The sequence below is a fragment of the Actinia tenebrosa genome, unplaced genomic scaffold, assembly GCF_029948245.1.
Source record: "Actinia tenebrosa isolate PJP-AT-01 unplaced genomic scaffold, QUT_ActTen_1.0 PGA_scaffold10__47_contigs__length_13832649, whole genome shotgun sequence".
Taxonomy (NCBI): Eukaryota; Metazoa; Cnidaria; class Anthozoa; order Actiniaria; family Actiniidae; genus Actinia; species Actinia tenebrosa.
In genome coordinates this window covers 13,554,511-13,582,493 of record NW_028292570.1, presented here as the reverse complement: position 1 = coordinate 13,582,493, position 27,983 = coordinate 13,554,511, and the positions used below count along the sequence as shown (strand labels likewise).

General features: G+C 39.0%; 1 protein-coding gene across 1 annotated transcript in view; it reads left to right on the top strand.

Annotated features, from left to right (window-relative positions):
- LOC116301284 (uncharacterized) overlaps positions 1–23,556 on the top strand; it is a 95,495-nt gene extending 71,939 nt beyond the window's left edge. Inside the window, exons 85-108 of the mRNA XM_089027081.1 lie at positions 197–310; positions 907–1,020; positions 7,190–7,303; positions 7,786–7,899; positions 8,366–8,479; positions 9,208–9,321; positions 9,486–9,599; positions 10,140–10,253; positions 11,801–11,920; positions 12,402–12,515; positions 12,959–13,069; positions 13,755–13,868; positions 14,372–14,485; positions 15,057–15,170; positions 15,601–15,714; positions 16,164–16,277; positions 16,856–16,969; positions 18,391–18,504; positions 18,779–18,898; positions 19,605–19,727; positions 20,937–20,990; positions 21,288–21,434; positions 22,988–23,145; positions 23,326–23,556. Of these exons, the coding sequence (XP_088883207.1) occupies positions 197–310; positions 907–1,020; positions 7,190–7,303; positions 7,786–7,899; positions 8,366–8,479; positions 9,208–9,321; positions 9,486–9,599; positions 10,140–10,253; positions 11,801–11,920; positions 12,402–12,515; positions 12,959–13,069; positions 13,755–13,868; positions 14,372–14,485; positions 15,057–15,170; positions 15,601–15,714; positions 16,164–16,277; positions 16,856–16,969; positions 18,391–18,504; positions 18,779–18,898; positions 19,605–19,727; positions 20,937–20,990; positions 21,288–21,434; positions 22,988–23,145; positions 23,326–23,478 (2,810 nt within the window). The 3' untranslated portion in view covers positions 23,479–23,556. The remainder of the gene's footprint in view (positions 1–196; positions 311–906; positions 1,021–7,189; positions 7,304–7,785; positions 7,900–8,365; positions 8,480–9,207; positions 9,322–9,485; positions 9,600–10,139; positions 10,254–11,800; positions 11,921–12,401; positions 12,516–12,958; positions 13,070–13,754; positions 13,869–14,371; positions 14,486–15,056; positions 15,171–15,600; positions 15,715–16,163; positions 16,278–16,855; positions 16,970–18,390; positions 18,505–18,778; positions 18,899–19,604; positions 19,728–20,936; positions 20,991–21,287; positions 21,435–22,987; positions 23,146–23,325) is intronic.
- Positions 23,557–27,983: the final 4,427 nt, after the last annotated feature.

Below are 27,983 nucleotides of genomic sequence, written 5' to 3'. Positions count from 1 at the left end.
CATCGCCATCATCATCGTCATCATCACCATCATCATCCGGCACCATTCTCATTATCATCATCATCGTCGTCATCATCATTACCATCATCACCATCATCATCATCACCATCATCATCCGGCAACATTCTCATCATCATCATCACCATCATCTTTCAATCAATCCAAATTTAAATACCATTTCCTCAACGTATTTCAGACCACAACGACTGCAGCCCTAACCCATGCAAAAACGGTGCAACCTGCAAAGACCTAGTCAATAACTATCATTGCGAGTGTATTCCAGGGTACGAGGGAAGAAACTGCCATATTGGTGAGTGAGCTCAAAGACCTGCTTAGCTTGGACGTAATTTCCCATTTCTTACCAAGTGTCACTATCTTGAGCAAAATAGTTATTTGTTTGAATTGTATCCATATTCGTGTATCTATCCCGAGTAAATGGTGTTGCCGTTCAGCTATAAATAATTTTAGCACGATTTATGACGAAACCAGAATAAGATTAAATAGTATTTTCCACTTTGAACATGCACAAGTAGCCCGAGTAAATAATGTTGCCATTCAGCTAAATAATTTTAGTGCGATTTATGACGAAACCAGAGAAAGATTAAATAGTATTTTCTACTTTGAACATGCACAAGTAGCCCCAGTAAATAGTGTTGCCATTCAACTAAATAATTTTAGTGCGATTTATGACGAAACCAGAGAAGATTAAATAGTATTTTCTACTTTCAACATGCACAAGGAGCCCGAGTAAATAGTGTTGCCATTCAGCTAAATAATTTTAGTGCGATTCATGACGAAACCAGAGAAAGACTAAATAGTATTTTCCACTTTGAACATGCACAAGGAGCCCGAGTAAATAGTGTTGAAGCAATGCTGAATAATTTTACCTTTTCTTTGGATCGACAGATAAGGATGATTGCAAAGACAACCCATGTAAAAACGGCGGCTTGTGCAAGGATCTCGTGAATGACTATGAGTGTCAGTGTAAACCAGGATGGGAAGGAAAGGACTGTGAACAAAGTAAGTTCAAATAGTCACGTGCACTTTTCACGCCAAGAATGCTTCATGAAAATGAGATCATCTTGTAGTGTCCTCAAACTTATGTCAAGGGGTTAAATTTTGTCTAAAGCTGGCGATACACGGTGCAATTTATTCTCGCGCTGGCAACGCAATTTCACATTTTTGTTGCAGCGAAAAATTGCAACGTCTACCTTGCAACACTAAACTTTACAGTTGGGATCCCTGTGTGCTGTATGCCATAAAAATCTCGATTGTGTGGTATATATGAAATACCTAACCGTTAGGAGATCGTTTCGTGAAATACCTAACCGTTAGGAGATCGTTACGTGAAATACCTAACCGTTAGGAGATCGTTACTTGAAATACCTAATCGTTAGGAGATCGTACCTTAAAATACCTAACCGTTAGGAGATCGTTACTTGAAATACCTAACCGTTAGGAGATCGTTACTTGAAATACCTAATCGTTAGGAGATCGTTACTTGAAATACCTAATCGTTAGGAGATCGTTACTTGAAATACCTAATCGTTAGGAGATCGTTACTTGAAATACCTAACCGTTAGGAGATCGTTACTTGAAATACCTAACCGTTAGGAGATCGTTACTTGAAATACCTAACCATTAGGAGATCGTACCTTGAAATACCTAACCATTAGGAGATCGATACTTGAAATACCTACCCGTTAGGAGATCGTTACTTGAAATACCTAACTCTTAGGAGATCGTACCTTGAAATACCTAACCGTTAGGAAATCGTTACTTGAAATACCTAACCATTAGGAGATCGTACCTTGAAATACGTAACCATTAGGAGATCGATACTTGAAATACCTAACCGTTAGGAGATCGTTACGTGAAATACCTAACCGTTAGGAGATCGTTACTTGAAATACCTAACCGTTAGGAAATCGTTACTCGAAATACCTAATCGTTAGGAGATCGTTACGTGAAATACCTAACCGTTAGGAGATCGTTACTTGAAATACCTAATCGTTAGGAGATCGTTACTTGAAATACCTAATCGTTAGGAGATCGTACCTTGAAATACCTAACCATTAGGAGATCGATACTTAAAATACCTAACCGTTAGGAGATCGTTACTTGAAATACCTAACTGTTAGGAGATCGTACCTTGAAATACCTAACCATTAGGAGATCGATACTTGAAATACCTACCCGTTAGGAGATCGTTACTTGAAATACCTAACTGTTAGGAGATCGTACCTTGAAATACCTAACCGTTAGGAAATCGTTGCTTGAAATACCTAACCATTAGGAGATCGTACCTTGAAATACCTAACCATTAGGAGATCGATACTTGAAATACCTAACCGTTAGGAGATCGTTACGTGAAATACCTAACCGTTAGGAGATCGTTACATGAAATACCTAACCGTTAGGAGATCGTTACTCGAAATACCTAATCGTTAGGAGATCGTTACTTGAAATACCTAACCATTAGGAGATCGTTACTTGAAATACCTAACCGTTAGGAGATCGTTACTTGAAATACCTAACCGTTAGGAGATCGTTGCTTGAAATACCTAACCGTTAGGAGATCGTTACTTGAAATACCTAATCGTTAGGAGATCGTTACTTGAAATACCTAATCGTTAGGAGATCGTTACTTGAAATGCCTAACCATTACGAGATCGATACTTGAAATACCTAACCATTAGGAGATCGTACCTTAAAATACCTAACCGTTAGGAAATCGTTACTTGAAATACCTAACCATTAGGAGATCGATACTTGAAATACCTAACTGTTAGGAGATCGTTACTTGAAATACCTAACCATTAGGAGATCGATACTTGAAATACCTAACTGTTAGGAGATCGTTACTTGAAATACCTAACTGTTAGGAGATCGTACCTTGAAATACCTAACCGTTAGGAAATCGTTACTTGAAATACCTAACCATTAGGAGATCGATACTTGAAATACCTAACAGTTAGGAGATCGTTACTTGAAATACCTAACTGTTAGGAGATCGTAACTTGAAATACCTAACCATTAGGAGATCGTACCTTAAAATACCTAACCGTTAGGAAATCGTTACTTGAAATACCTAACCATTAGGAGATCGATACTTGAAATACCTAACTGTTAGGAGATCGTTACTTGAAATACCTAACCATTAGGAGATCTTACCTTGAAATGCCTAACCATTAGGAGATCGATACTTGAAATACATAATCGTTAGGAGATCGTTACTTGAAATACCTAATCGTTAGGAGATCGTTACTTGAAATACATAATCGTTAGGAGATCGTACCTTGAAATACCTAACCATTAGGAGATCGATACTTGAAATACCTAACCGTTAGGAGATCGTTACGTGAAATACCTAACCATTAGGAGATCGTACCTTGAAATACCTAACCATTAGGAGATCGATACTTGAAATACCTACCCGTTAGGAGATCGTTACTTGAAATACCTAACCATTAGGAGATCGTACATTGAAATACCTAACCGTTAGGAGATCGTTACTTGAAAAACCTAACCATTAGGAGATCGTACCTTGAAATACCTAACCGTTAGGAGATCGTTACTTGAAATACCTAACCATTAGGAGATCGTACCTTGAAATACCTAACCATTAGGAGATCGATACTTGAAATACCTACCCGTTAGGAGATCGTTACTTGAAATACCTAACTGTTAGGAGATCGTACCTTGAAATACCTAACCGTTAGGAAATCGTTGCTTGAAATACCTAACCATTAGGAGATCGTACCTTGAAATACCTAACCATTAGGAGATCGATACTTGAAATACCTAACCGTTAGGAGATCGTTACTTGAAATACCTAACCGTTAGGAGATCGTTACGTGAAATACCTAACCGTTAGGAGATCGTTACTCGAAATACCTAATCGTTAGGAGATCGTTACTTGAAATACCTAACCATTAGGAGATCGTTACTTGAAATACCTAACCGTTAGGAGATCGTTACTTGAAATACCTAACCGTTAGGAGATCGTTGCTTGAAATCCCTAACCGTTAGGAGATCGTTACTTGAAATACCTAATCGTTAGGAGATCGTTACTTGAAATACCTAATCGTTAGGAGATCGTTACTTGAAATGCCTAACCATTAGGAGATCGATACTTGAAATACCTAACTGTTAGGAGATCGTTACTTGAAATACCTAACTGTTAGGAGATCGTACCTTGAAATACCTAACCATTAGGAGATCGTACCTTAAAATACCTAACCGTTAGGAAATCGTTACTTGAAATACCTAACCATTAGGAGATCGATACTTGAAATACCTAACTGTTAGGAGATCGTTACTTGAAATACCTAACCATTAGGAGATCGTACCTTGAAATACCTAACCATTAGGAGATCGATACTTGAAATACATAATCGTTAGGAGATCGTTACTTGAAATACCTAATCGTTAGGAGATCGTTACTTGAAATACATAATCGTTAGGAGATCGTACCTTGAAATACCTAACCATTAGGAGATCGATACTTGAAATACCTAACCGTTAGGAGATCGTTACGTGAAATACCTAACCATTAGGAGATCGTAACTTGAAATACCTAACCATTAGGAGATCGATACTTGAAATACCTACCCGTTAGGAGATCGTTACTTGAAATACCTAACCATTAGGAGATCGTACATTGAAATACCTAACCGTTAGGAAATCGTTACTTGAAAAACCTAACCATTAGGAGATCGTACCTTGAAATACCTAACCGTTAGGAGATCGTTACTTGAAATACCTAACCATTAGGAGATCGTACCTTGAAATACCTAACCATTAGGAGATCGATACTTGAAATACCTACCCGTTAGGAGATCGTTACTTGAAATACCTAACTGTTAGGAGATCGTACCTTGAAATACCTAACCGTTAGGAAATCGTTGCTTGAAATACCTAACCATTAGGAGATCGTACCTTGAAATACCTAACCATTAGGAGATCGATACTTGAAATACCTAACCGTTAGGAGATCGTTACGTGAAATACCTAACCGTTAGGAGATCGTTACATGAAATACCTAACCGTTAGGAGATCGTTACTAGAAATACCTAAACGTTAGGAGATCGTTACTTGAAATACCTAACCATTAGGAGATCGTTACTTGAAATACCTAACCGTTAGGAGATCGTTACTTGAAATACCTAACCGTTAGGAGATCGTTGCTTGAAATCCCTAACCGTTAGGAGATCGTTACTTGAAATACCTAATCGTTAGGAGATCGTTACTTGAAATACCTAATCGTTAGGAGATCGTTACTTGAAATGCCTAACCATTACGAGATCGATACTTGAAATACCTAACTGTTAGGAGATCGTACCTTGAAATACCTAACCATTAGGAGATCGTACCTTGAAATACCTACCCGTTAGGAAATCGTTACTTGAAATACCTAACCTTGATCAAACAAAAATAACATGAAACATGAAACTACAATAGTGTATTCTTAATAAAACAATCTGCTCTAATTTTTGAATGCAATGTTTGACTGCGATACCTTGAAGGTGTCGCTAAACGTAACATGAAACTACTGTACTGTAGTATATTCTTAATAAAACAAACTGCTCTAATGCAATGTTTGACTGTGATACCTTGAAGGTGTCGCTAAACGTAACATGAAACTACTGTACTGTAGTATATTCTTAATAAAACAAACTGCTCTAATGCAATGTTTGACTGTGATACCTTGAAGGTGTCGCTAAACGTAACATGAAACTACTGTACTGTAGTATATTCTTAATAAAACAAACTGCTCTAATGCAATGTTTGACTGTGATACCTTGAAGGTGTCGCTAAACGAAACATGAAACTACTATAGTGTATTCTTAATAAAACAAACTGCTCTAATGCAATGTTTGACTGTGATACCTTGAAGGTGTCGCTAAACGTAACATGAAACTACTATAGTGTATTCTTAATAAAACAAACTGCTCTAATGCAATTTTTGACTGTGATACCTTGAAGGTGTCGCTAAACGTAACATGAAACTACTATAGTGTATTCTTAATAAAACAAACTGCTCTAATGCAATGTTTGACTGTGATACCTTGAAGGTGTCGCTAAACGAAACATGAAACTACTATAGTGTATTCTTAATAAAACAAACTGCTCTAATGCAATGTTTGACTGTGATACCTTGAAGGTGTCACTAAACGTAACATGAAACTACTGTACTGTAGTATATTCTTAATAAAACAAACTGCTCTAATGCAATGTTTGACTGTGATACCTTGAAGGTGTCGCTAAACGTAACATGAAACTACTGTACTGTAGTATATTCTTAATAAAACAAACTGCTCTAATGCAATGTTTGACTGTGATACCTTGAAGGTGTCGCTAAACGTAACATGAAACTACTGTACTGTAGTATATTCTTAATAAAACAAACTGCTCTAATGCAATCTTTGACTGCGATACCTTGAAGGTGTCGCTAAACATAACATGAAACTACTATAGTGTATTCTTAATAAAGCAAACTGCTCTAATGCAATTTTTGACTGTGATACCTTGAAGGTGTCGCTAAACGTAACATGAAACTACTGTAGTGTATTCTTAATAAAACAAACTGCTCTAATGCAATGTTTGACTGTGATACCTTGAAGGTGTCGCTAAACGAAACATGAAACTACTTTATGTCAATCAAGGTTCAAACTTTTTTGACCAAAGCTCCTCATGTTTACTTCGATTTTTGCGTGAATGGGAATGCGATTTCAGAATTTAAGTGAGGCGGAAATTGGCCAAATAAATTTACGTGAATGCATTTTGCGAGGGGTATAGGGGACCCTGTTACACCTTAATACCTCAAAACATCTACAGGAGCATATTCATATAAGTATACAGGAGCTCACACGTAACTAATGCCCTACGTTCGTCCTTGTTACTTATATCTAGACGGTTTTGGATATTTTGTTGTATATAACTTATATCTTATTAACATTGGTATACATCCCTTTACATCATTGTATGGCACTCGCAGCATTCCACTTGCATATTGCAACGACTAGTTTTACTCTAAAAGGAGGGGGGTGGGAATCCGCGAAATCCACCCCCCTCCCTGTATCCGCCCTTGACTTGTTTGCATTTTATATTAATGATTTTGTTGTTGTTGTTGTTGTTGTTGTTGTTGTTGATATTAATGATGGTATAATGATATTTTTGCTTACAGATCACGATGACTGTAAGCCAAACCGTTGCCAGAACGATGCAACTTGTGTGGACAACCTGAACGGTTACTCTTGTACCTGTAAACCAGGATGGAATGGACAGAACTGTGAAACAGGTACTTACTTAACGGGCTTCATCAAATTTTTGCATCTGGTTACGAGATCTCTGTTGCTCAGGGTTAGCCTCACCTTGTTTAGAATATTCACGTTTTCCAACGAAGGTCAATGGAATTTCAAAGTGTTTGTATTGTACTTTACTTTACCGTTAGCATTTGTGGATATTTAGACACTGATACGAGGCTAACCCTGAGTAAATGAGTCTGTGAACAAGGAACACAGCGGTATTTTTTCGAAGTTGAAAAGGGTCTTTCACTATCACGTGATGGCAGCCATGACAGGAAGCAGGAACAATTGAATCTGGTCAAATCTGATTTACACGAGAAATAATTCAGTTTCCAGGGAGAAAAAGACTCTATTGCTGTGCCTCTTGTCATGGCTGCCATCACGTGATGTTCTATATTTAGTTTCCTTTTAGTATTCACATATTGATTGTATAGTTTTGCGAGGGCATTTGTTTAGATTGGATTTTTTTTTCAAGATATCAATGAATGTAGCTCACGTCCATGCCAGAATGGCGGTGTCTGTAGCGACAAGATCAATGGTTACGAGTGCGCATGCGCACCAGGATACACGGGAAAGAACTGCGACAATGGTAAGTGGCAATTGCTGGTTGTTTTCATATCCACCATGTTGGTTGATTTCTTTCATTGTCATCCGACATGGTGGCCATCAAAGTTTTGGCTGAGTATTGGTAGTATATCTCCTGGACTAGTGCGGTACCGTATGCATGCCTTGATTGAGGGATATTTTTCTCGCACAATGTGATTGGCCTAACATTGCGTGACCTTGGCGTGACCGTATCCGCGCCGTGTTCAGGCCGTGTTTCGGGCATTTGACTGGATAACGAGTAAATTCTTGTCCAATGTGATTGGTCTGGCCATGTTCGTGCCGTGACAGTGGCGTGACCATGTTCGTGCCGTGACCTTGGCGTGACCATGTTCGTGCCGTGACCTTGGCGTGACCATGTTCGTGCCGTGACCTTAGCGTGACCGTATTCGTGTCGTGAGTTTTTCACAGGCATATGAAAACTGTTCTAATCTCTGCTTGTTCATTTGCAGATAAAGACGAGTGTGATTCAAATCCTTGTCTGAATGGCGCAGTATGCCATGATCTCGTTAATGGATACAGCTGCTCATGCGCACCAGGATACGAGGGAGTCAACTGTCAAACAGGTTTGACTTAGTGATAATTGATTCTTAAAACTAATGGAACTTGCCGTTACTATAGATACGACTCGACTTGACAACTCGACTTGACTTGACAACCGTTACCATAGTAACAATGTAAAACAGGTTTGACTGTATAGTCGTTATTATAGAAACACTGAAAAACAGGTTTGACTAGATAGTCATTACCATGGAAAGACTGTAATACCAGTTTGACTAGATGGTCATTACCATGGAAAGACTGTAATACCAGTTTGACTAGATGGTCATTACCATGGAAAGACTGTAATACCAGTTTGACTAGATGGTCATTACCATGGAAAGACTGTAATACCAGTTTGGCTAGATGGTCATTACCATGGAAAGACTGTAATACCAGTTTGACTAGATGGTCATTACCATGGAAAGACTGTAATACCAGTTTGGCTAGATGGTCATTACCATGGAAAGACTGTAATACCAGTTTGGCTAGATGGTCATTACCATGGAAAGACTGTAATACCAGTTTGACTAGATGGTCATTACCATGGAAAGACTGTAATACCAGTTTGGCTAGATGGTCATTACCATGGAAACACTGTAATACCAGTTTGGCTAGATGGTCATTACCATGGAAAGACTGTATTACTGCTTGACTCGATAGCCATTACTATAGAAACCTGTAAAACAGGTTTGACTTTATTTTTATTTTCATTGAAACATTTTCACTATTTTCAATGTCGTTTGTTCAACAGATCACAATGACTGTAGCCCAGATCCTTGTAAGAATGGAGGCACTTGTAAAGACAAAGTCAATGGCTTTGAATGCAGTTGCAAGACTGGCTATTCCGGAAAAACCTGTCAGACAAGTTAGTGTTCATGTCTAGAAATATTCTTAAAAAACCATCATTCTCTTGAGTATTATTTCTTTCTCCATCACTGTTTTCCATCTCAGACCACATGTCATTTTCCCTTGAATGTTGTTTTATTGTAAATCATTAAACATCATCTAACAATCGATAATCCTTCGTAGATGTCGTTGACTGCCGACCAGATTCTTGTAAGAATGGCGGTACTTGTACAGACTTGGTCAACGACTTCAAATGCACATGCAAAGCAGGATATACAGGAAAAACCTGTTCTGAAAGTAAGTCTTTATAATATGTAAGTAATTTATATAAATAAGAGAAAATGAACTAAGAGAATGAATCACCGCAGCCTCATCAAGAGTGCTCTGCTATTTTTAGAATCATTGATGCTATTTTTTGAATCATTGATGCTATTTTTAGAATCATTAATGCTATTCTTAGAATCATTGATGCTACTTTTAGAATCATTAATGCTATTCTTAGAATCATTGATGCTATTCTTAGAATCATTGATGCTATTCTTAGAATCATTGATGCTATTCTTAGAATCATTGATGCTATTCTTAGAATCATTGATGCTATTTTTAGAATCATTGATGCTATTTTTAGAATCATTGATGCTATTTTTAGAATCATTGATGCTATTTTTAGAATCGTTTAAAAGTAGAAGTATATTTTTTCTAGCTATGAAACATTCCACACAAAAATATTTTTGCCTTCTTTGTGATAATGATAATGGATTTTTAACTTTTTTAATGTCTTGAAGTCAACGTCGTACATGTTTACATAGAGTATATTGGTATCTTTTTGTTTTCTAGACATCGATGATTGCGCTCCCAAACCTTGCCAGAACGGAGGAACCTGCGTTGATGGCGTTAATGATTACACTTGTCAATGTGCACCTGGGTACACCGGTGATAACTGTCAGACAGGTATATAGCTAGAACAAGTTCCTTCAAACCTTAACATTTTATCGATACTCTGAAACGACCTCTGGGCTGATCAAAGTCAGGGCATGGCTAACTCACAGATAGAACCCTGGAACAACCTCTGGGCTGATCTAAGTCAGGGCATGACTAACTCACAGATTGAACCCTGAAACAACCTCTGAGCTGATCTAAGTCATGGCATGGCTAACTCACAGATAGAACCCTGGAACAACCTCTGAGCTGATCTAAGTCAGGGCATAGCTAACTCACAGATAGAACTCTGAAACAACCTCTGGGCTGATCTAAGTCAGGGCAGGGCTAACTCACAGATCAAACCCTGAAACAACCTCTGGCCTGATCAAAGTCATTGCACGGATAACTCAGAGTACGGATAATGCAAAACAGGCATTTTTAAAAATGGTTTTACTAAAAGAGTGTAAAGAATTATCAACAAAAGCAAAGCAACCATGAATACAAAACTGCTCATAAGTGTCCTCTTCGTTGCACAAGATAAGTTTCATGTAGTTTTTTATTAAAATACTCCATTTAACAGTTCCATTAAGTGACCGCATATAATAGTTGCAAGTGGAGGCTGCAGTTTCCGCGCGTAGCAAAACTATACATTGTATCATGTGCAGCAACTCCAGCCTCGGCTTGTAACTATTATTCGTGGTCACTGTAAAATGGAGTATTCTTGTGAAATCAAATGCTCGCATATCATAGAAGCTAGAAAACCCAGTTTAGTTAAACAACTTTTTGTGGTATTAATGTAATGGCGAGAGAAAAAGCGGAAAACCCGTAGAAAAACCCTCGTATCAAGGGAGTGATCTATACTTACCCCACGGTGATTGGGACCATAAGCTTTTATGCCTACCCATAGTATTTTATCCTCACTGCATACTCATTACCGAGCCACGGGAATTAAGATATGGAAGGTGACCGCGACTGCTGGCAATGAGCATGCGAAAAGCACGCGATGCGTTGTCAACCGCCACCAGGGGAGGTGGGTGGGGTGAATCTTCTACTCTCTACTTAGGCAGCTTCCGACGGAATGATTCAATGATCTGGGTGTGGCCCTTATATATGGAGGGGTCGCAAAGCTTTACACCCGCACTGCGCAAACTCCAATATCCATAAATGGGGGGTTGCTAAATTCCTACGTGATACGCTAATTATGTATGCAATGAGCATAGTTATTATCGAGATGACCGTTGTGTCTTCATGCGCTTTATTGGAATGCATGTTTTTAAATAGAATATATATTATCAAACTCATTAATAATTCATGAGGAAAACACAACAGAAATCACGACCGTGAAGAGTGTTGTAAATCTGATACAAAACTGTGTTCATTTGCATAAACTTTAAGTTGGATTTTCTTGGCCAAATTCACTTTAATTTTGAAAATTTTAGTGAAACACAAAGGAACTAACCTAGACGTTTGACAAGTCATATACAGTATTCGTGTCCGTGTTGTATCAGATATACAATCACTCGACTACGCCTCGTGGTTGTATATATTACATAATCATCTGATATATCATTTGATAGATATCGATGACTGTGCTCTAAACAATAACCCTTGTCAGAATGGAGGCCAATGTAATGACCGAGTTAACGATTACTCGTGTGCTTGTGCGCTTGGGTTTACTGGCAAGAACTGTCAAACTAGTAAGTAGAGAATGGTCTTTCATAGATGGATGCATGGATGGAGGGAGGGAGGGAGGGAGGGAGGGAGGGAGGGAGGGAGGGAGGGAGGGAGGGAGGGAGGGAGGGAGAGAGAGAGAGAGAGATGGATGGATGGATGTATAGATGGATGCATAGATGGGTGGATGCATGGATGGATGCATGGTTTGAGGGAGGGATGGATGGATGTATAGATGGATGGATGGGTGGATGCATGGATGGAGGGAGGGAGGGAGTTAGGGAGGGAGGGATGGATGGATGAATGTACAGATGGATGGATGGGTGGATGGATGGATGCATGGATGGATGGATGGGTGGATGGATGGATGGGTGGATGAGTGGATAGGTGGGTGGATGGATGGATAGATGGAGGAATGGATGGATGGATGGATGGATGGATCATAAATCAATTTATTCGTTAACGTACATAATTACATAACCAATTTATTTTTTATTATTTTGTTAGACATCGATGACTGCGCGTCAAATCCTTGTGCAAATGGTGGTGAATGTATTGATGGCATCAACTCTTACAGATGCAACTGCGCCCCAGGCTACCGTGGAGCAAACTGTGAAGAGGGTAGGTTACATGATTCACACGTGGGGAATATGATAAGTAGTAAATTATTTGATTGATATAACACGTGACTTAATGTATCACGTGATTTGAATCACGTGAATAATAGATGGTAGAATCAATGCAAAATAGACCTGTTCGGCTTGGGCGTAATGTTTTTCCATTTCAGACCACGTGACATTACCTTGAGAATAAGATTCTTTGTTTGAGTTGTATCCATATTCACGTGTCTTCTCATAGGACTGTAGGCAATAACACGTGGTCTTAAATGGGAAAACATTTACGCCCAAGTCGGGGAGGCCTATTGAACACGATCCTGACTTCGTGCGACACGTGACTTAATATATCACGTGAGTTGACTGATCAGGTGACTTAATAAAGCAAAGGTCGTCATCGTGGCTCGATGAATCACGTGACTTATATTTACCAATCTTTATTTATTGAAGACATCAACGAATGCGCAAGCAATCCTTGCGTACACGGGTCTTGTACTGATAAAGTCAATGGCTACACTTGTTCCTGCAATCCGGGTTATACAGGACCTAGATGTAACAACAGTAAGTACGAATGTTAATATGAGTTATCTGATTGGTTGTACCTAAAACAAGCTATCTCATTGGCTAGATGTAATAACAGTCAGTATGGATGTTAGTATGAGTTATCTGATTGGTTGTATTTAAAAGGAGCTATATCATTGGCTAGATGTAACAGCAGTCAGTATGGATGTTATTACGAGTTATCTGATTGGTTGTACCTAAAACGAGCTATCTCATTGGCTAGACCCACGTCTTCCGAAAGAAAGAAAATTACATTACCTTTTTTATTTTCGAAAGTAAAGAAAAGAATTCTTTATCTATACCAAAAAATGTTTTCGCTTCTAAAAGATTCTAGTTATAATTTACCACGATAAATGAAGCTGCAATTCACTTTGCAAAGTAAAGAAAAGTATTCTGTATTTCTACAAAAAGAACTCTGTATAGGCGGACGTAAAAAAACCACTTCAGAAGCTGGTGACGATCATCTTCAGTGCCCGTGCTAAAACTCTACAGGGGCCACTGTATTTGGCATAAAAGCTGGTGTTGTGTCCCTGCCCTCATGGGAAAAGCTAATGAATGAATGAATGTATTGGCTACAATATGTAAAACGTGTTGGTTTAGCCTGGTTTTGGCTTCTAAAAGGCTCTAGTAACGAAAAACAATAGGGGTGTTTCATGTTCTTACGTTCATGGTTCTTTTTTTTTAGATCACGACGATTGCGCATCTGCTCCTTGTAAGAACAAAGGGGTTTGTACTGACTTGATAAATGGCTTCAAGTGCACATGCGCACCAGGCTATACTGGAGATACCTGCCAAACAGGTTTGTCCTTGTAACTTTTTCTTCGCTAAAAACTGAAAAGCTTCTTGAAATATAATAATACGTTATGGCGATCTGGTGATCGTTCTTAATCGTTGGTTTCTTTTGTCATATCATCCAACATGGCTGCCAAGTCTGTTGTCATTATATGATTAGAGACCTTTAGATCCAACGACAAGTACGAGAACGAGAACGAGTACGAGAACGAGAACGAGTACGAGTACGAGTACGAGTGTTTAACTTTTAAAGAGAGGCACTATCTTTTTGTAGTCGTGATCGTGTACGTAGATTGAAACTTTAGATTGTAAAAAATCGGAAATCGACTACGATTTAGTGTTAACCACGTGTACAGGACCAATTTTAAAACTCGTACTCTTTCTCGATCTCGTACTCGTCGTCGTATCTAAAGGTCGCTATTGACACGTGATGGACGCCATCTTGATCACCATCTTGACGTCATGGTCACTATGGTGATTGTTTATACTGTGTTTTATTGATGATTACAGAAATCAATGAATGTGACTCCAACCCATGTCAGAATAATGCGGTGTGTACAGACAGAGTCAACTCCTACACGTGTACTTGTAAACCAGGATTCATGGGTACCAATTGTGAAGTGGGTAAGTTCATGGGGGAAGGGTTGTTAAAAACAATTCAAGTTGGTATGGGGGGAGGGGTTGGTAAAAACAATTCAAGTTGGCATGGGGGAGGGGTTGGTAAAAACAAATCAAATTGGCATGGGGGAGGGGGTGGTGCAAACAATTCGAATTGTCATGTGGAGGGGTTGGTGAGAACAATGCAAATTGTCATGGGGAGGGGTCGGTGCAAACAATTGAAATTGTCATGGGGGAGGGGTTGGTAAAAACAAATCAAATTGGCATGGGGGAGGGGGTGGTGCAAACAATTCGAATTGTCATGTGGAGGGGTTGGTGAGAACAATGCAAATTGTCATGGGGAGGGGTCGGTGCAAACAATTGAAATTGTCATGGGGGAGGGGTTGGTGCAAACAATTCAGCCCAAGTCCTAGGCTTCGCCCCTGAATAAACCTCTTTACCTTGGGAGTTAAGTTTTCCTATTTTCTTGAGAATAAGACTTTTTGTTTGAGTTGCATTCATAAGTTCCGTTCCTGAAATAATTAAGTTGTTTGACTGGGTTGAAGAACGTATTTGAATGTCTTGTCTTGTGTTTCAGATATCGATGAATGTGTTGGCCGACCTTGCCAGAACGGAGGAACTTGTATCAATGGAGTAAACAAATTTACCTGCAAATGTACCAAGGGATACACAGGAACTCGGTGTGAATTAAGTAAGTCGTTACATTGTATCTGTCCGTCTATGTGCCCGTCTATCTGTCAGTCTGTTCGTCTGTCTGTCTGCCTGTTCGTTCGTCTGTCTGTTCGTCTGTCTGTCTGTCTGTCTGTCTGTCTGTCTGTCTGTCTGTCTGTTCGTCTGTCTGTCTGTCTGTTCGTTTGTCTTTTCGTCTGTCTGTCTGTTCCTCTGTCTGTTTATCTGTCTGTTTATCTGTTTCTCTGTCTGTTTATCTGTTTGTCTGTCTGTCTGTTCGTCTGTCTGTCTGTTTGTCTGTCTGTTCGTCTGTCTGTTTGTCTGTCGGTCTGTTCGTCTGTCTGTCTGTCTGTCTGTCTGCTTGTCTGTCTGTTTATCTGTCTGTCATTTCACGTCCGATTATATTCATTCCCGCCTCCTTCCTTTCCCTAACAATCTTCAAATCACTTCAGACGTAGATGAATGCGCTTCCAAGCCTTGCAAGAATGGAGGATTATGCTATGACCTGGTCAACGGTTACAGATGTACATGCGCAGCAGGATACCGAGGGGATAACTGTGAACAAGGTGCGAATTCAATTACATATCTCAGATAAGCTACCTGGATGAAGGGGTTGGCTAATGCCTAATATGTGAGGGGGTAGGGTGGAGAAAATTGTAAACCTCCAAAGATAATTTCTGAGCTATGCTAACTCGTGTTGCTTTGATGTGAGGCTTAAGTTGTGAACAAAGGAATCTGGCGTGATTTGTGACTTTTGAATCACGCCAGATTACTTTGAGTCACGCCAGATCCCTTTGTTCACAACTTAAGCCTCACATCGGTGCGGGTTTTGATTTTGTTCTATACCTTTTTTCTATGGAGTTTCCAAACCATTCCACTCCATTAACTATGTTTAAATCGTCAACCAGAAATCTAATGTCGTTAAAATAAAGCAAACGGACGAAACCTATTGTTAAAATGGTTGAGACATGATAATGTTGATTTATAACGTCCTTCTGTTTTCTTTTCTGTGTAGACATTAACGAGTGTGCCTCTGTCCCTTGCCTCAATGGCGGCACTTGCGAAGACAAAGTCAACAGTTACCGATGTAAATGCGTCGTAGGATTTACTGGAGACAGATGCCAAATAAGTAAGCAATTTTGTATCATAATTCTCAAATTAAAGAAAAAATTCCTCCTGGCTGTAATTTGTTTATGAGAAAATTTGCTTATAAAAACACTCATTAATAATTCATAAGCTTATGGTCCAATTGGAGCCACCATACACGTTTCGTGCATGAACCTTTATACCCGATAAAGTCCTCGTCATTAGTATTCAAGTGATTTTATATAAAGACACATGTGTCTTTATATAAAGACCACTCGAATGCTATGAGGATGACTTCATCAGGGATGAAGTATGCATCCAAGTTTAGATGAAGACATAGAGCTTTATCAAGGTCATAGTCAACCCTAAAAATCTTTGACTAACGTGCCTGTCTTTGCCTTGACACGCAATATCCAACGTGTGGGAGCTTCTATTGAATCTGGTTGCGCATGCCCGTGACGTCAAATCTCTATCGAAGTATAAAAATACCCGATAAAACACTCCTGCTCGTTTATTAAACGGGTACATAATCTTTAATACCTATCCAAGCATAAAAACACCTTAACAACTCTTTCTAAACTGAGATTGAGATTAATTGCGAATCATTGCTAACCCTTTTAGACGTAGATGACTGTGCTTCGAAGCCTTGTAAGAACGGAGGTGTTTGTATTGACGGCGTGAACAAGTACACCTGTCATTGTCCGGCCGGTTGGAAGGGTCAACAGTGCACTGAACGTAAGTATTATATTAGTAAGTTTTCGATGATTTTGTACTAGAAGCAGGCGTAGCTCAGTTGATTAGTACACGGCCTTCAGAGCTAGAGGTCCACAGTTTGATTCTTAGGATCTCGACCTCTCTGTTCTGTGTAGCTCAGGCGTAGCTCAGTTGATTAGTGTACAGCCTTCAGAGCTAGAGGTCCACAGTATAATTCTTAGGATCTCGACCTCTCTGTTCTGTGTAGCTCAGGCGTAGCTCAGTTGATTAGTACACGGCCTTCAGAGCTAGAGGTCCACAGTATGATTCTTAGGATCTCGACTTCTCTCTGTTCTGTGAAGCTAAGGCGTAGCTCAGTTGATTAGTGTACAGCCTTCAGAGCTAGAGGTCCACAGTTTGATTCTTAGGATCTCGACTTCTCTCTGTTCGGTTTAGCTCAGGCGTAGCTCAGTTGATTAGTGTACAGGCTTCAGAGCTAGAGGTCCACAGTTTGATTCTCAGGATCTCGACTTCTCTCTGTTCTGTGTAGCTCAGGCGTATTTCAGTTGGTTAGTGTACAGCCTTCCGAGCTAGAGGTCCATAGTTTTATTCTTAGGATCTCGACTTCTCTCTGTTCTGTGTAGCTCAGGCGTAGCTCAGTTGATTAGTGTACAGCCTTCAGAGCTAGAGGTCCACAGTTTGATTCTTAGGATCTCGACTTCTCTCTGTTCTGTGTAGCTCAGGCGTAGCTCAGTGGATCAGTGTACAGGCTTCAGAGCTAGAGGTCCACAGTTTGATTCTTAGGATCTCGACTGTTCTCTGTTCGGTTTAGCTCAGGCGTAGCTCAGTGGATCAGTGTACAGGCTTCAGAGCTAGAGGTCCACAGTTTGATTCTTAGGATCTCGACTGTTCTCTGTTCGGTTTAGCTCAGGCGTAGCTCAGTTGGTTAGTGTACAGTCTTCAGAGCTAGAGGTCCACAGTCAGTCTTGACTTCTCTCTGTTCTGTGTAACTTTAACTTTAAATACCCGTAATAAGGAGCTCTGTTAGTCTGAGGGGGGAAAAGAGCACTTTAAACATGAGTGTGAAATCATTAACATCGCACACTAAATCTTTAGATTTAGTCACCTCGGTAACCGCGCTCACATTAGTTAAAAACTGTGCAATATTAGTGAACAGAGGACGGTGGCGGACGTTCCGTGCGCGTAACCTACATTGTAAAGAAGTGTAAAATCTGCTCACATTGGTTGAAAACTGTGCAATATCAGTGAATAGATCCGTGCAAGCAACCTTGCAAAGAAGTGTAAAAATCACTTACTTACGGCTTCTCTTCACTCTTCTTCGGTGCTTTCTTCACCCCATGTATTCTGTATTATTCAATGAAACACGCAAAAGGATGTTTTATTTTCCCAATATTAAATATTAATTACTATTTGACCTCTAAATACTTGGTTTGTTTTTACAGTCATCGACATGTGTTCCAAGAATCCATGTCAGAATGGTGCAACATGTCACGATGAGGTGAACGGCTACAGATGTGCATGTCAACCTGGATACGTTGGGGCCACATGTAATAGAAGTAAGTGTATATATATATATACCATGTGCGGGCTTTTCCTTATCATTGGACTTCTGTTACGTGTATAGAGGTTTTGCGCTCCATAATACAGCTTGGGCTGCCTGTGGTTAGATGACAGAACAATGAAACCTCTTTTCTCTCAGGAATTGATTCTCGTTCTAAAACGATTGTATTGTTCCTGCCATCAAGCTGGCTGCCGTCACGTGATGGTAAAAATCCTCTATAGTTTATTATCCAGTATGTAGTATCTGAACCTATATATGTGTTTCAACAGAGTGCAGCCGATGTAAATCCCACATCTGTCTCAACGGTGGTACATGCGGTATTTCCAGTAGACTTCGTGTTTGGTTCTGTCGCTGTCCTCCAGGATACGTGGGAACCCGATGTGAAACTGGTGAGTCACTTAAATGAAAAGTAGGGTGGGTTTAGGAACAGAGTAGGAGGGGACAAGGGCAAGATAGGAGGGGGTCAGGGTGGGGTAGGAGCAAGCTAGGGCAAGATAGGAGGGGGTCAGGGCTTGGTAGGAGCGAGCTAGGGCAAGATAGGAGGGGGCCACACCGGGGTAGAAGCAGGCTAGGGCAAAATAAGAGGGGGCCACGGCGGGGTGGGAGCGAGATAGAAGGGGTCCACGGCAGAGTAGGAGCGAGCCAGGGCAAGATAAGATTGGGCCAGGGTGTGATAGGAGGGGGACAGGGCGAGATCGGAGGGGCAAGACGGTGTGTAAGAGGGGGCCAGGTATATGACTAGTCAAGGGTAGATCATGAGAGGGCAAGGAAGAAGCAGGAAGAGACCAGTGCGAGGCAGGAGACGGCTCTAAATTCTAGCTGATCCTCCTGGACGACATTTGCACCACGGTATACCTTGAGTAAAAATGGCACCTTTTGATTGCGTAGATATCTTATTAACAACACCTATTCAAATGAATAGACCCCTTGTATTTGACGTCAAAGCAGCTCGATCTGGGGGACAAAACAAAAGAATGCCAATCTCCTGAGAATTGGAACCTATTGTTTTGCCCCCAGATTGAGCTGTATTGAGCTGCAAGAGTCCTATATACGCAAGAGGAATTCTTACTTATACATATTTCATATTACCTTTAGCCTCTGGCATCTGTACTCGTAAACCATGTTTGAATGGAGGCAGTTGCTGCGAGGATAAGAACGCGATCAGTGGCTACAAATGCCTGTGTCCTTCTGGTTATACTGGAGGCAACTGTGAAAGTTGTGAGTATAAACTACTGCTTAGGGGAGGGGGTTGAGTAGTAAGACCTGATTCTTAGGGTAGAGGGAGTAAGTAGTAAGACCTGATTCTTAGGGTAGAGGGGGTTAGTAGTAAGATCTGGTTCTTAGGGTAGAGGGGGTGAGTAGTAAGACCTGATTCTTACGGTAGAGGGGGTGAGTAGTAAGACCTGATTCTTAGGGTAGAGGGAGTGAGTAGTAAGACCTGATGCATAGGGTAGAGAGGGTGAGTAGTAAGACCTGATTCTTAGGGTAGAGGGGGTGATTAGTAAGACCTGATTCTTAGGGTAGAGAGGGGTGAGTAGTAAGACCTGATTCTTAGGGTAGAGGGAGTGATTAGTAAGACCTGATTCTTAGGGTAGAGGGGGTGAGTAGTAAGACCTGATTCTTAGGGTAGAGGAGGTGAGTAGTAAAACCTGATTCTTAGGGTAGAGGGGGTCAGTAATAAAACTTGATTCTTAGGGTAGAGGGGGTGAGTAGTAAGACCTGATTCTTAGGGTAGAGGGGGTGAGTAGTAAGACCTGATTCGTAGGGTGATTCGTAGGGTAGAGGGAGTGAGTAGTAAGACCTGATTCGTAGGGTAGAGGGAGTGAGTAGTAAGACCTGATTCGTAGGGTAGAGGGAGTGAGTAGTAAGACCTGATTCGTAGGGTAGAGGGAGTGAGTAGTAAGACCTGATTCGTAGGGTAGAGGGAGTGAGTAGTAAGACCTGATTCGTAGGGTAGAGGGAGTGAGTAGTAAGACCTGATTCGTAGGGTAGAGGGAGTGAGTAGTAAGACCTGATTCGTAGGGTAGAGGGAGTGAGTAGTAAGACCTGATTCGTAGGGTAGAGGGAGTGAGTAGTAAGACCTGATTCGTAGGGTAGAGGGAGTGAGTAGTAAGACCTGATTCTTAGGGTAGAGGGAGTGAGTAGTAAGACCTGATTCGTAGGGTAGAGGGAGTGAGTAGTAAGACCTGATTCGTAGGGTAGAGGGAGTGAGTAGTAAGACCTGATTCGTAGGGTAGAGGGAGTGAGTAGTAAGACCTGATTCGTAGGGTAGAGGGAGTGAGTAGTAAGACCTGATTCGTAGGGTAGAGGGAGTGATTAGTAAGAACTGATTCTTAGGGTAGAGGGAGTGAGTAGTAAGACCTGATGCTTAGAGTAGAGTGGCTGCTATAGAAATGATGACACGTTTGTGAACTTCATTTTTTTCAGTGATCGAGTACCACAAATGCAACAGAGCTTCCATGTTGGACCATTACAACAAAGGTAATTGTGGTATCAGAAGTCTCTGCTTCAACACCACACATACATAGAATCTTTCAAGTCTCCTCTTTGATTCACGTGCTTTTCTCGGGAGTTCCATCCTTTGCTAAACCCAACTAGATTCCAATCCTACCTAACATTGTCTCAGAGTCCAAATACTCTCATTTGCTTGGATCTCTCTAGTTATTGCAGCATCTTCTGCTGCTTCACTCCAGCACTTCAACAACTGTTTCTTTTTTCTTTTTTTTTTTTCTTCATTTTTTTTTTTTTTTTTTTTTATTTTTTTTTTTTTTTTTTTAGGAATCCCTTCGTTCTCCAAGCTCTACCGAAACTTCCCATCTTACGATAACTGTGATGCTGGTTGCTTGAGCCGCAAGACGGGAATTGGAAGTCTGTTCCGTAAACCCACCAGCTCTATTCGTCTCACTTATTCTCTATACTTGTCAGGTAAGTCAAACGACGGTAATAGCCCCCTTGACAGTTCCCTGAGCCATCTTGAAAGTTCCCTGACTCTGCCGATGTAGGACGTTATACTTGTCGCGCTTGCGTTATGGCGTAACTTAGCAACGCTGTCATGATTTTAGCAGCCGCTCTCGTCAAACAACGTTTGGCGCCACGGTGTGTTACATTTGCTCATGCGCACTACATGTACCCGGTTAAAAACCGGTTTTAAAACTGGTTTCGTTTGTCCACCATCGTGGACGGCGGTGTATCAAAGGAAACGCTCTACATCGGCAGAGTCTCCTTCCTCCCCGCCTGAAAGAAGGGAGAGAAAGAGAAGAGAGACTCTGCTCGCAGGGAATCTTGAAAGGTAACCGTACCTTTGCATCGAAGCGAGACGAACGTTGAGCTTGCAATGATAGAGACCTTTTTTAACACCTCGTACAATTATTCACGTCTCTATCATTGCAAGCTCACCGTTCGTTTTGCCTCAATGCAAAGGCACGGCTACCTTTCGAGATGGCGCAGGAAACTGTGAAGGGGACTATTTAGAATGTATCCATGATGCTTTGCAAGTACACTGTTAACACTTCACTCAACATTAAGAAGGTTGTTCAAATGAGTTTGGAAAGTAAAAATGAACTTCTAAATCCCACTTCGATCTTGAGACGAGGGTGACAGGTTTGCTAACCAATGGCTGTTAACTGCTACACTCGTAAACACAAGGAAAAGCTTAATCGATTTTTACGAATTCAAATTTTTTTTTTTTTTTTTTTTTTTTTCGTCAAATTTTCAAAACAAACATCACGATACAAACTATAAATATTCCGGTTTTTAAAGACTTTCGCCATTTTTCTCCTGAGTTATATTTTCTGAAATAAACATTTTTGATGGCATAGCAAGGGTTCTGTTGTTGTCATAGCAACGTCATTTTTCATGTTCATTGTGATCTTTGGTTTATGGTCTTTGGCTTTCCTGGTTTACTTGCTGTCATATTATAGCCATATCTTTTTTAGTTCATAATTGTGAGTGTATGTGAAGGTGCAAAACACTTTCCAGCGTCCTTAAGCAGCCTGTAACGTGCATCCATAACTGCATATTCTCTACTTTCACATCCCCATAATACTTTGCGTCTTTGGGGGGTAACCAGAGGGTAAAAACCCACTTATTTTGCTGAAGGCTGATCAGACAATGTTGAAAATACCTTGTTTGGTATCCAAAGAGAAAATGAAGAAGTAAAAAACAGAAAAAGATAGAAGCTTGAAGACGTTTAAGGTTACATTTTTTCGTAAGTCAATACATTTTCTGTAAGACCAAAACTCTTGATGATCTGTACACGCAAAAATAACTTGGAATAAACTGATAATCAGTATTGTACAGATAAAAGCAGGTATAGTATAAATTCAATTAAGAAACCTTTCAATTTGGGACAGTTTTTTGATTGGTTACCCCCCAAAGACGCAAGGTATTATGAGTATGTGAAAGTAGAGAATACCCACGCTATAAACCATCGACTATTCCTGAAATAACAATTCCGACTAATTTTCGGTTTTTGTTAGGTTTCAAATTCAACCTGAAGCGAGGCGTGTGTGGTTGGTATGGTAGGTGTGGTTATGGTCGAATGCCTTACTTCACAAGTGCGAACTCCCTGTCCTGCTATTTGGAGAGACTCCTTGGAAAACCTGATCTGGTATCAGACAATAAACAAGACTATTTGGTGAGATATTACTTGAATCAGATTCAATCACAAAACAAGGAACCTTGTAAAAAAAAAATTTTTCTACCTATAAATAACAATGCTCTTACCTTATTTGAATCAAATTCACGAAACAAGGGCCCTTGTAAGAAATGTTTTTTCTACCTATAAATAACATTGCTCTTACCTTATTTTGAACAGAATCGTCGAGGAATTATTCTATTCTCTGGCTGTTCATACAAGTATCGCCTTGGTCATGCCGACGTATGGAATGGAAAGCAATGCAGAGGAAATCAGTATTTCAATGGGTTATTCAAGCAATGTAAAAGGATTAGCTTATACTGTCTGGCCTAAGATGTCATGAATATAAAGATTGTAAAATAAAGGATAGGGGAATAAAAGGTAAAGGAAATGCTTAAAGCCTTCACAAAACCATTGTAAAGTATTTCATTTTCTTTCTTTCATTTTTTTTTTGTTGTTTTTTTTTTTTTTTTTTTTTTTTGTTGTTTTTTTTTTTTTGTGTGTGTGTGTGTTTTGTTTCTTATTCATTTACTTTTTTAATCTATTAATTTTTGATTTCTTAATTTTATTTTATTCTTTGAAATTTTGTGTGAAAATGACCCAAAATCGATCAAAACCATGGGCTATAGTCCATGCTTTTAGACCAAAAATGACCTATTTTTCATCCTTCCTAAATAATGCATATCTTTTCAAAAGGTGTGAAAATGACCCAAAATCGATCAAAACCATGGTCTATAGTACATGTTTTTTGTCCAAAAATGCCCAAAAAATGCCCTATTTTGCATCCTTCATAAATAATGCATATCTTTTCAAAAGGTGTGAAAATGACCCAAAATCGATCAAAACCATGGGCTATAGTCCATGCTTTTTGCCCAAAAATGACAAAAAATGACCTATTTTGCATCCTTCATGAATAATGCATATTTTTGGAAAAGGTGTGAAAATGACCCAAAATCGATCAAAACCATGGGCTATAGTCCATGCTTTTCGCCCAAAAATGACCTATTTTTCATCCTTCATAAATAATGCATATCTTTTTAAAAGGTGTGAAAATGACCCAAAATCGATCAAAACCATGGGCTATAGTCCATGCTTTTCGCCCAAAAATGACCTATTTTGTATCCTTCATAAATAATGCATATCTTTTCAAAAGGTGTGAAAATGACCCAAAATCGATCAAAACCATGGGCTATAGTCCATGCTTTTTACAAAAAATTCCCAAAAATGACCTATTTTGCATCGTTCAGAAATAATGCATATTTTTGGAAAACGTGTGAAAAAGGTCCAAAATCGATTAAAACCATGGGCTATAGTCCATGTTTTTTGATCAGAAATGGCCAAAAAGGATTTATTTTGCATCCTTCATAAATAATGCATATCTTTTCAAAAAGTGTGAAAATGACCCAAAATCAATCAAAACCATGGGCTATAGTCCATGCTTTTTGCCCAAAAATGCCCTATTTTGCATCCTTCATAAATAATGCATATCTTTTCAAAAGGTGTGAAAATGACCAAAAAACGATCAAAACCATGGGCTATAGTCCATGCTTTTTGCCCAAAAACGACAAAAAATGACCTATTTTGCATTCTTCATAAATAATGCATATCTTTTGAAAAGGTGTGAAAATGACCCAAAATCGATCAAAACCATGGGCTATAGTCCATGCTTTTTGCCCAAAAATGCCCTATTTTGCATCTTTCATAAATAATGCATATCTTTTCAAAAGGTGTGAAAATGACCCAAAATCAATCAAAACCATGGGCTATAACCCATGCTTTTTGCCCAAAAATGCCCTATTTTGCATCCTTCATAAATAATGCATATTTTTGGAAAAGGTGTGAAAATGACCAAAAAACGATCAAAACCATGGGCTATAGTCCATACTTTTTGCCCAAAAATGACAAAAAATGACCTATTTTGCATCCTTCATAAATAATGAATATATTATCAAAAGGTGTGAAAATGACCAAAAAACGATCAAAACCATGGGCTATAGTCCTTGCTTTTTGCCCAAAAATGACAAAAAATGACCTATTTTGCATCCTTCATAAATAATGCATATTTTTGGAAAAGGTGTGAAAATGACCCAAAATCGATCAAAACCATGGGCTATAGTCCATGCTTTTTGCCCAAAAATGACAAAAAATGACCTATTTTGTATCCTTCATGAATAATGCATATTTTTGGAAAAGGTGTGAAAATGACCCAAAATCGATCAAAACCATGGCCTATAGTCCATGCTTTTTGCCCAAAAATGCCCTATTTTGCATCTTTCATAAATAATGCATATCTTTTCAAAAAGTGTGAAAATGACCCAAAATCAATCAAAACCATGGGCTATAGTCCATGCTTTTTGCCCAAAAATGCCCTATTTCTCATCCTTCATAAATAATGCATATCTTATCAAAAGGTGTGAAAATGACCCAAAATCGATCAAAACCATGGGCTATAGTCCATGCTTTTTGCCCAAAAATGACAAAAAATGACCTATTTTGTATCCTTCATAAATAATGCATATTTTTGGAAAAGGTGTGAAAATGACCCAAAATCGATCAAAACCATGGCCTATAGTCCATGCTTTTCGCCCAAAAATGACCTATTTTTCATCCTTCATAAATAATGCATATCTTTTCAAAAGGTGTGAAAATGACCCAAAATCGATCAAAACCATGGGCTATAGTCCATGCTTTTCGCCCAAAAATGACCTATTTTGTATCCTTCATAAATAATGCATATCTTTTCAAAAGGTGTGAAAATGACCCAAAATCGATCAAAACCATGGGCTATAGTCCATGCTTTTTACAAAAAATTCCCAAAAATGACCTATTTTGCATCGTTCAGAAATAATGCATATTTTTGGAAAACGTGTGAAAAAGGTCCAAAATCGATTAAAACCATGGGCTATAGTCCATGTTTTTTGATCAGAAATGGCCAAAAAGGATTTATTTTGCATCCTTCATAAATAATGCATATCTTTTCAAAAAGTGTGAAAATGACCCAAAATCAATCAAAACCATGGGCTATAGTCCATGCTTTTTGCCCAAAAATGCCCTATTTTGCATCCTTCATAAATAATGCATATCTTTTCAAAAGGTGTGAAAATGACCAAAAAACGATCAAAACTATGGGCTATAGTCCATGCTTTTTGCCCAAAAATGACAAAAAATGACCTATTTTGCATCCTTCATAAATAATGCATATCTTTGGAAAAGGTGTGAAAATGACCCAAAATCGATCAAAACCATGGGCTATAGTCCATGCTTTTTGCCCAAAAATGCCCTATTTTGCATCTTTCATAAATAATGCATATCTTTTCAAAAGGTGTGAAAATGACCCAAAATCAATCAAAACCATGGGCTATAACCCATGCTTTTTGCCCAAAAATGCCCTATTTTGCATCCTTCATAAATAATGCATATTTTTTGAAAAGGTGTGAAAATGACCAAAAAACGATCAAAACCATGGGCTATAGTCCATACTTTTTGCCCAAAAATGACAAAAAATGACCTATTTTGCATCCTTCATAAATAATGTATATCTTATCAAAAGGTGTGAAAATGACCAAAAAACGATCAAAACCATGGGCTATAGTCCTTGCTTTTTGCCCAAAAATGACAAAAAATGACCTATTTTGCATCCTTCATAAATAATGCATATTTTTGGAAAAGGTGTGAAAATGACCCAAAATCGATCAAAACCATGGGCTATAGTCCATGCTTTTTGCCCAAAAATGACAAAAAATGACCTATTTTGTATCCTTCATGAATAATGCATATTTTTGGAAAAGGTGTGAAAATGACCCAAAATCGATCAAAACCATGGCCTATAGTCCATGCTTTTTGCCCAAAAATGCCCTATTTTGCATCTTTCATAAATAATGCATATCTTTTCAAAAGTGTGAAAATGACCCAAAATCAATCAAAACCATGGGCTATAGTCCATGCTTTTGCCCAAAAATGCCCTATTTCTCATCCTTCATAAATAATGCATATCTTATCAAAAGGTGTGAAAATGACCCAAAAACGATCAAAACCATGGGCTATAGTCCATGCTTTTTGCCCAAAAATGACAAAAAATGACCTATTTTGTATCCTTCATAAATAATGCATATTTTTGGAAAAGGTGTGAAAATGACCCAAAATCGATCAAAACCATGGGCTATAGTCCATGCTTTTTGCCCAAAAGTGCCCTATTTTGCATCTTTCATAAATAATGCATATCTTTTCAAAAAGTGTGAAAATGACCCAAAATCAATCAAAACCATGGGCTATAGTCCATGCTTTTTGCCCAAAAATGACAAAAAATGACCTATTTTGCATCCTTCATAAATAATGCATATCTTATCAAAAGGTGTGAAAATGACCAAAAAACGATCAAAACCATGGGCTATAGTCCATGCTTTTTGCCCAAAAATGACAAAAAATGACCTATTTTGTATCCTTCATAAATAATGCATATTTTTGGAAAAGGTGTGAAAATGACCCAAAAACGATCAAAACCATGGGCTATAGTCCATGCTTTTTGCCCAAAAATGACAAAAAATGACCTATTTTGCATCCTTCATAAATAATGCTTATCTTTTCAAAAGGTGTGAAAATAACCTAAAATCGATCAAAACCATGGCCTATAGTCCATGCTCTTTGCCCAAAAATGACCTATTTTGCATCCTTCATAAATAATGCATATTTTTGGAAAAGGTGTGAAAATGACCCAAAATCGATCAAAACCATGGGCTATAGTCCATGCTTTTTGCCCAAAAATGACAAAAAATGACCTATTTTGCATCCTTCATAAATAATGCATATCTTATCAAAAGGTGTGAAAATGACCAAAAAAC